General features: G+C 41.4%; 1 protein-coding gene across 3 annotated transcripts in view; it reads left to right on the top strand.

The window, feature by feature from the left end:
- The first annotated feature begins 263 nt into the window (after window positions 1-263).
- The window catches only part of ERO1B (endoplasmic reticulum oxidoreductase 1 beta), a 29,441-nt gene continuing 20,106 nt past the window's right edge, over window positions 264-9,598 (top strand). The window contains exons 1-3 of one of the 3 annotated variants that reach the window (XM_040597655.1): window positions 446-556; window positions 1,950-1,974; window positions 5,211-5,330. In XM_040597655.1, the coding sequence (XP_040453589.1) occupies window positions 1,969-1,974; window positions 5,211-5,330 (126 nt within the window). In that variant the 5' untranslated portion in view covers window positions 446-556; window positions 1,950-1,968. Of the gene's footprint in view, window positions 557-1,949; window positions 1,975-5,210; window positions 5,331-9,598 lie in introns of all 3 variants that reach the window. The other 2 variants (XM_040597654.1, XM_040597653.1) reach the window with 2 other exon arrangements.

Genomic DNA, 9,598 nt, shown 5'->3' with positions numbered 1-9,598 from the left:
CGCCCCTCGGCCCGCCGCGCGCGCGCGCGCCGCCTCGCTCGCCGCTTGTTTTGGAAGCGCGCGTGGTCTTCCCCGGTTGGCCGCCGCGCCCCGCCCCGCCCCCGCCCCGCCCCGCCGGGGGCTGCGCGCGCGCCCGCACTACGGCTCCCAGGATGCCGCGCGGCTGCGGGAGCCGTTGCGGGGGGGGGGCGGGCGGCGGGGGCTGCGCGGGAGGGGCCGTGCGGCGCAGCGCGCGGCGGTGCTGTGGCGGCGGCGCGCGGGCAGACTGAGGGGAGCGCGGCGCCCCCCCACCCCCCGACGGCTCCCGCCGCAGGCAGGCAGGGACGGCCGCCGCCACCGCCGCCGACCCCCCCCGCTCCTCCGTCTCCTTCCTGGGGCGGCGGCGGCTGCTTGTGCGGCGGGGTGAGGGCTGCCCTCCCCTGACAGCCGCTGCGGCGGGCGGAGCGGCGGCAGCAGCATGAGCGGCGGCGGTGCCGGCCGGAGCACAGCGGCGAGGGCACGGCCGGCAGTGCGGCTGCTGGCGGTGCTCGGCTGCGTCCTGACAGCGGAGGCCCAGGTAGGAACCGGCGGCGGATGGGAGGACGCGGCAGGGTCCCCTCATGGCGGGGTGGGGGGGAGCGTGGCCGGGCAGGGGTGCCCACGGCTGCGGGCATGGCTGCGGGCCGCTGCCGGAGGGGCAGGAGGGCTGAGGTCCTCCGTGTCGCGGGCTGGAGGAGGTGGGGAGGGGGCAGCCTCCCCGGCGGAGAAGGCTGGGGGTCCTGGGGGTCTCGCTCAAGCCGGTAGCCTCCCCCCCCTTCCTGTTCCACACCGTGTGGGTGCTGCTTGCTGGGATCCAGCCCGGGGCCGGGTGGCGCGTGCCTCCGGTCTGCGGGGCCCCGCCGCGCCGGTGAGGGGGGAGAAGCCGGTTGACCTGGGAGCCAGCGGTGGTCGTACCCTTATATAACGGTCTAGCTGCACAGAGGGCTTGTTTAATCCAGGTAACGCAGCCTGCTGCCTGTGGGGTGCTGTGCTGAGGAGCTCGGGCTTGGATCATGCCCTTGGCTTTAGGCAGAAACTTCGGCGTCCTCACGGAGTCGACAAGACGCCATATGTTCAAGTGGTAGTACCGGTGCCCAGGCTTGGCTTGTGGTTAGGTCGTGCCTGCTTGCCCACATTACAGAGAAGGATGAGAACGCTGCTGCTTCCTGTAAACTGCCTTCACAGCTTCAGAAGGACAGGTGTCTGTAGGGAGTTTGGTATTCATCAGCAGTATGCCTGTGGCTGAAATAACGGCTGGTGTCAAGTAGGGAAGGATTTCAGCTGGGCCAAAGACAATCGAGTGAGTTTATGTGAAATGCCCATGTAGAGCAAAGTTTGTCTTTTGTGTCTGCCTGTTTCCTATATTTTCCAAATTTCTGCTTTGTATAACATGCTATATTTGTAAGCGACCATCGAAGACAGTGACTCAAGTAGTCTGGCATAGATAGTTTTTATTGCAGTTTCTCTTGTTGTAAGTTGAGGTTCTCGCAGGTTGAAAAAACCATTGTTTTAGTAGCTATTTTAGCATAACTAAATGCTAATTGAGTTGGGGTTCTTAAACAGCCCATTAACAAACTGGCATGGTTTTCTTGCGACACTTGACACAGATCAGTTGTTATTTCATAAAATTGTTGGCATATTGTGTTCAGGGTAAACATCTATGGAGTTTGAGTTACACAAAGGAAAAATAAGCTAGCCATTAGTTCTTGGAGTCGTGTTACCTATAGCTTTTCTCTCATCCTGCAGCTATGGCAAAGTGAAATACTAAGGAACAAACAAGGTGTCCCAGGTGGTCTTCTAATTGTTGAAGCAATTATAGTACAACATGATAACACTAATAAGGTTGTTTGTATGAATAGGCTGCTTGTTATTATATGCATTTATTCAGGTTTTTCTTAATGTTGAAGTGCTGAATACATTTCTCTTTCCAGATTTCATAAGGCGAAATTGATGCAGGTTGGCCGATGACCTTTTCTTCTGAAAGGTTGATTTATCTTGGAGAAGATAAGTTAGAACTTTTAACATCTCCAGTGCAGCTGCAATATCTGTACAATAACTAAACTAGGTTTGACAATACATGGAAATACTTGATAAGCATATTAGAAATAGGGAAGAAATAGCAGCTGTTCAATGTCAGTTGGCTTCTTGAACATAAATTATAGTAGGCTAATGGTTTTGGAGTTTATCTTCGAGTTCAAAGTAATTGACAGATGAAAAGAAAGCTTGATACTTGGCCATTGTAACAGAAGTTGTGGTAACTTACAGTACAGTTTGGCTCTGTATTTGTGTACCAAGTTAATCAGTAGAGTTCAATTAAAGGCAAAATACCAATTCTGTGAATAACAAAGTAGGTCTTGCAATATGTAATTTTAACTGTGTAATACAGTGTTCTTATTTTGATGGCTCCAGTTTGAAAAATAATTCATTGGAAGATCCAGGTGTCGACAAAAATGAGTTTTGTGCATGTTCTTAGAGTGTTCCATCGTTATGCAAGTGAGAGCACTGAAGCCTATACCTGGACTAATAAAAAACCTGTTAACTGGGGTACCTGAAGTCTGGTTTGCTGTTGTATTAGTGTGCTATGAACTGACTTCACTGATGTGCAGTATTGATGTTTCATATGTGCTGTCAAACCATTTTATAAATTGTGGTTTGGTACAGATATAGCATAGTTTAATTTTAGAGCATGCCTTCCAAGGAGACATTGATTTTGCTGTTTTATATATACAAGGAGCTGACTGTTCCAGTTCTGAAAAAGTTGTAGAAAGAAATAGAGAATTTTGTTAGCTTGCTTTTCTTGCTCTAAATTAATTTTTCTCTTAATTTCTTAGACCAGTTCTAAGTTTTTGGGGAGGGTTTATTTTTGAAACTTCATAACATTCAAAGTAAACTGCATTGTGTTTTGAAAGGTGTTCTTAGAATCAAGGTTTTTATCAGAGGCCTCTGGCGAAGGTGTGACCACCATTAATTTGCCATCTTAGCTGCATAAAAAGACTGCAGCTTTTTATTTTTCCATGGGGATTTGACACTGAGTGTAACTATTGCATGCTTATTTGGAACATTTTCCCCTGAAAAAGCATTTTCAGTTCTGCATAGATGGTAAAAATATTTTTGTAAGCAGTGGATAGCTTCATGAGGTGGTCATAAAAATACTTCCCTGCTTGTTACCTTCTGAGTCCAAAGAAAATTTCTTGGATCTTTCCTGCTGCTTTCAGCTTAATAAGTGACTGCTTTTCACATAAGGTTTATCTTGTTTATACAGTTTAATAATATTGGAGCAAAATGTTTAGAGTTTCCTTTTTGCCTTTTTAAATTTCAGTGAAATGTACTGCTGCTTGTTTTGTGGTATGATGTTACCTGAAAAGACTGCAAAGTTAATTTCTGACTATGTATGACTGACAAGAAAATTTGAAAATTTTAGTGAAATCATGGTAGACTAAAATGCATGGTGTTTTTATTTCTATAAGTATCAGCAATAATAAGTCTCATCTTCTGACTTTGAAGTTGGCAGTCATGTGGGCTGTGAGCTTTCTTGGCTTTGTGAAAAACCTGTAATTGCACATAGGCTCTTTCATAGCTGTTTGCCCAGGTTTGAAGTTAGATAGCATTAACAAGGCAACCATAACGGCATGAAAGACTTTGGGTGAAGTACCTTCCCTTAAATGAATTTTGCTTCATTGCCATATCTACTCTGCAAAATTGTGACAGCTTATTTAATGCCTCAGGAAAAGTAGGATCTACGTAAGGTGAATTTTCTGCTTAAATGCTTTATTGCCATACCCTCACCTCTTAATTCTCACAGGAGGTTGGGGGAAATCCATTTTCCAGGCCTCCTTTATGCTCCATAAAAGAGCAGAAGTCTACAATTTGGTTTCTAGTGGCTCTCTTACATCAAGCTTGGTTATATAAGGGTATCTGTTCCGTAAAGTAGTGGAGTGATTTATCATGCGTAAAACAGATTAGATGATTTCATAATCTCATCTATGTGAAATCTGTGGAGAGAGGGGGGAAAAAAAGCCACAAAATAATTTTTTGTCTCGTTTTGCCCATACTCTCTTAAAAGTTAGACATTCTTCTAAGCCCGTGCAGGATATAAGATGTGTGGGCTTTCCTATTTTACATGCTTTCTAGGCCATCATGTATGTCCTAGATGAATTTCCTGTCTGGCTGAAGACTAACAGTAGTAAACATGAGTGTTTAGTTCCATTCCCTTATGAAGGGTCTCACACCTTCAAACTTACCTTTGAAAGGCCTTTCAAACATATTTGTAGTTGTTGAAGAAGCTATGCTTAGGAGTAGTTAGTTTAGATTTAACGGAACGTATCATGTAAGTGTTCATGGAATCACACTTGCAGTGTTTCTGCCTCTCACTAAGACACTGTCAGGGTCTCAGCAGAAGTGTTGCTGTAGCTTGGTCTACTTAGTTGAGTCTGTCCTCTGCTACTTGCATGGTTCTCCTTTTCTCTCCTGTGCTGGCAGTGGGGCTGCTGCCCTTGTGTGCACTCCTTTTTGTAGAGGTGGTCTTAAGCTGGTGCAGTGCCTTGAACCAGCTTGCTGTCCTGGTGCAAGAGGAGGGATGGGACCTGGAAAGTGCAGACTTAGTTTTGCAGTAGATTTACAGCCTTACAGTGCAGGTGCCTGTACCTGACTTTCCCAGTATTTATTTCTAGAATTTAACTGTGAAGTTACTAACTTCTTGGGCACAAAAGTACCTATTCCCCTTTCTCCCATGCCTCTAAAGAAAGTAGCTGGAGTGTTATTTAATGGCAATGCACGATTAGGGGTTTTTTTAAGCAATACAACGAATGAGCATTTGGTAGGAGAATACTTGGTATGCAGCTCTGACGTGCTAATATGCCATGTGTTTGTAGTTTGGCAAAATCTTGCTACTTGTTCTGCAGAAAGCTTTTTGCTGAATCTGTCAACAAATTTCAGGGCTGAAAGCGTTAATCTGGTGAATTGATTCAGCATTGCATTTGGAGGTAGGCTAAAGCTCAAAAAAAGTGCTAAGGTCTGTTATTTTCTAATTCTGAGCATGTAAGTTACATGGTAGAGTGATTTTTAATGATGAGGAATAATATGCTGTGGAACTGCATTTCACTAGTATTTCTTTCATTGCTATCTTTCTTTAGAGGATTTTTCTGTAGTTAATATTGCATTTCTTGATTAAAAACAAATATTTTTTTTAATAGCTTACAGGTGTCCTAGATGATTGTTTGTGTGACATAGAAAGCATCGATGACTTCAATACTTTCAAGATCTTCCCCAAAATACAGAAACTTCAAGAACGTGATTATTTCAGATATTACAAGGTAAATTGGAATGGTGTTTTCCTGAATAATTTAAATAAAACCTGGCAAATATAGGGAGGATTACATGTCAAGTCAACTTGGCTATACTAAGTTGTCTTTTGGAAGCCCACAGCTCTTTAAATTTGATTGTAGCAGATTTTCAGTCCCTGACAGTTATGCTAGTAATAAGTTATGTTTGCTGTGTTAATCCTGGAGTCAGTGACAGTAAACCATGACTGCGTTCATTCAGCTGCTAAGTGATAATTTTGAAGGTAGTGTCTTTGTACTGCTGCATCTAGAAAAGGGTTGTATATCAGCAACTTTCTGACAGCGTGCTCTACTTATCTTCTGAGAAGTGTGTGTAATTTGTAATGGAAATATTACAATGGTTTCCCTTTCTTGTATGTCGCTCTCTTAGTTCTGATTTTAGTGTTTGCTGTCTGGAGAGCCATTATTCCTTTGAAAAATAGGTAAAAATACTTAATTTTCAAGTAGTGTGTAATATTACTTTTTATGACTTTAAACGTGTGGTTTTTCTTTATTATAATCTGATGAGCAAAATAAGACTGAAGCTTGTTACTTCTGTTTTCAGCTATGTTTAACTTGAAAATTAGGTTGCATTTTGACTGAGTTAAATCGGATGGTTGCCTGGAAAAAGGGGGTTATGCTCCTTTAGGGCAGACCATCCTGTCCCTTCCCTAGTTTTAGCTCATGGGTTTGTCTGACTGTGCATTAGGCCAATGCATCTCTTTAACCTGGTAGATTTTTCGTTTGGTTTTGGTTGTGTTGTTTGGGTTTTTGTTCTTTTCCTCAGGATGTAGCAAGTTATCTAGTTGATCTGGAATCCAGCAAGTATTCAGCTCATGCAAGATGGGGTTATCAATGTGAGGAAGGAGAAAAAAGCACTAGAATCTTCCCTTTCTGGTCTGAGCAAACAGTAATGTGTAACTTCACGCTGAATCACTTCCTGCTAAATTATACAGTTCTAACTTCACTTTTTAGGAGAAACAAGATATGGGCAGTTCAATGATAATATATCACATAGTAGTGGTAATCAGATTCTCCAAAGGCAACAGGAAGATACAAAACCGAGTATTTGAAGATGAGCAACAAGGTTTCATACAACAGTAATTTCATCCTGCAGATTTAGAGCTAATCTTCATTTTGACAGCAGTTCTGCAGATCATACTTTAATGGTGTGCTGCAGTCTTACCTTGTCTTTCATACTGATCTTCCTAATAGATGGGCAGCTTACAAGGGCCACTGTGCCATCCACCCATCACCACACATTATTCACTATTTCCGGTTGTGATGGGGAGGAATTTGTGCTGCACAAGAAAACTTACTAAGTAAGAACGTTTTTCACTCTTTCCATTCTCAATAAGCAACAGAGATTTTTGATGTCCCTGCACAGAATCATGGAAGTGCTGTTAAGTATGTAGATGGATGTGGAAACTTTGAGGGGAGGCAGTGATTGTCTAGGTCAACTACGATGTAGCTAAGTATGAATAAGCGTAGGGGGAATATACTTGTTCTGGGAATGAAAACACTCCTACTCTGAAGTAATTTGATTTGTAATAGCAATTTGGATCATAACTTTCATAACTACAGTCACGGTATTCCCATTGTGCTACTAGTTCAATAGCCATAAAAGAACTCAAACTTTAATGTGTCATATCGAACGGACTAGCTAGTTTTTGTTTATGAAGGACAGTGGTTGTTTGACCCTGGCTGGATGCCGGATGCCCACCAAAGCTGTTTTACCACACCCCTTCTCAACCAAATAGTGTAGAGAAAACGTAATGAAAGGCTCACGGATCAAGATAAGGACAGGGAGATCACTCAGTTACCGCCATGGGCAAAACAGACTCGACTTGGGGAAATTAATTTATTACCATTCAAATCAGAGTAGGATAATGGGAAATAAAATCAAAACTCAAAGCCACCTTCCCTCCACCCCTCCCTTCTTCCTGGGCTCAACTTCACTCCTGATTATCTCCTCCCTCTGGGCGGTGCAGGGGGACTTGCTTTTTAAGGTCTTGCTGAAATTGTGCTACTAGGTGGTTTCTAGCTAGTTAGTGGAACACTTCTCAATGAAAGAAAGAAAGAAATTTTTTTGTCTCTGTATAGTTTTATACATCAAAACATGCCTCAATATGGAATCTTCTATTCTGTGGCAAGTATATAATAATATTATAAATGCTAATAATGAAATCTAATACTTCAGACCCTGAAGAAAGTAGAAGGATGTTCTACGTCATCAGTGCATGATTGGTGTTGATTAAAGCACGGGTGCTCTACAACCTCGGTTTCTCTCAGAAGTGTGTGTCTGTGCACACTGGTCTTCAGTGTTTTTGAATCATTCTGGGACTAACATATCTTGATTTGCAGGTGTTCTTTCTGAAGTAATCTGCAGTTTAGACAGCAGTATTCATTTATTTACAGTCTTCCCCTGTGTAAGAACAGCTACTGGTCTTTTTTTTTGGTAGAAATTAGTGGGAGGGGGGTGTATTTTATATGATAGGGCTTATTGTGAAGATGATGTAAAAACTTTTTAAAAAACATTTAAAAACAGAAGATGAGTGAACAAGTAAAAAAATTTCTAAATTTTTTTTTTTCTAAAGATGGTGTTTGTGAATTGAATAGAGGAAATGGGGGGCAGAGGAAAGCAATCGAAAAATCTCAGTTTTTAATGTATCTGTGCTAGCGTGGCTTGAACTGTAACTAGAAGATAGTTGTCATCACTCCTAAGAAGTCATACCATCTGCTTAATGTCTTGTTAGGTGGTTTTTTTGACTGAGGAATCTCTTTAGCACTTTAAAGCTGAATTTATAATTACCAGACATGCTGAATAGTAAATCAAACTGGAAACCTGGAAAACAGTCTTTCCTTCAGATGATGTGTAGCAGTTAACTTTGTATGCATGTTTTGAAAAGACAGAGTAAACTTACTTGCTGAAATTTTTGGTAGAGGAATTCAGTAGAATAAAAGGCAGTTGAGCGAGTCAAACATTAATTTTTGCTCTTTGAGGATCTTTTGTGATATTGACAGAACATTTGAAGAGGGAATTCATTTTGTTTTGCTTTAAATTGGGTATGTAGTGCCACAGGACAAGTTATCCTTCAAGCACTGAAGGTTGTTTCTTCATTTCTGGTACATAGTTTTGATTTTTCTTACCTGTCAAAATTAAGATAATAGACTGGAGGGAGAGCAAAATCTGGCTATAATTCATCTCTGATTTTTCATATTGTGCCTGTTTTGTGTCAGAGGCATTATTGATCTAACTTTCCTTATGTTTAGTATATTATGTATAATGCTGGGGGGGAGGGGAAATGATTTTTTTTTTTTTTTTTATTTAATGTGAGGCTCTGGTTTAACAATTCAGTGAACGTAGCCATTGGGCTTCTATTACTGTATTCTCCCAAAAAACAATCCCCTTAAGCAAATCAGTGATCCAGTATAAGTGTACTCTGCCAGTTAAATGTGTTCAAAGCATGAATTTTTTTAAAAGGAATGATTGTTAAGGACAGCTCAGTGAATTCATTTTTTCTACAAATTAAAAGATTGAGGAATATGTTTCTTTCATCATAGCAGGAACCCTTCAGATACTATGTGCAGTGGACTCCCAAGTTCATCAAGAGCATGAGATTTAAGTTCAGTTTCCAATTCTTCGCCTAAGAGGCTGCTCTGGCACTACTGTACTAAGATGTGGAAGCTTTGTTTCCTGCCTAGGTTTGTCCTTATGTAAAGCGAAAATACAGGCTATAAATTACATTAATTAGAAAAATGTTCCTACATATAAGGGGAAAACATGTTTTTCTGAAGACTAAATTGATGGTGTGTTTAGTCTCAATCTTTTAACCTATTAGGTATAGCAAGTATACTGTTCTTTATAGTGTGTGACTATTAATTTACTGTACAGCTTGTATGTATTTTTTTCATAAACTAGCATAAGGATTAGTCTTATGATGTTAGATTTGTAAATTTAAATAACTTTTATAAGCACATTTATAATTCTGAAGTATAGACTTTGGTTTATAAACATGAAAACATAGGTTTTATGCTGTGTCTGACTACAGGATCAAATTCAGTATTTGCAACAGTTTCAAAGGAGAAGTGATACATCAAATCATTGAAGATGTAGTTTGTTGGATCTAAGTAGTGACTTCACTGGAATATATTCGTGAATAGTATGTATAAACTGAAGAAAACCAGTACAAGCTGTGCAAAAGGAAAACAGTAAAAGAATAGAAGTTATTTTTGTTTTCTGTGGATTTTAGTTTTTACTT

This window comes from Falco naumanni, chromosome 6 (genome assembly GCF_017639655.2).
Source record: "Falco naumanni isolate bFalNau1 chromosome 6, bFalNau1.pat, whole genome shotgun sequence".
NCBI lineage: Eukaryota > Metazoa > Chordata > Aves > Falconiformes > Falconidae > Falco > Falco naumanni.
Note: the sequence above shows the minus strand (reverse complement) of the source record. Positions and strands in the feature narration are given on the sequence as shown.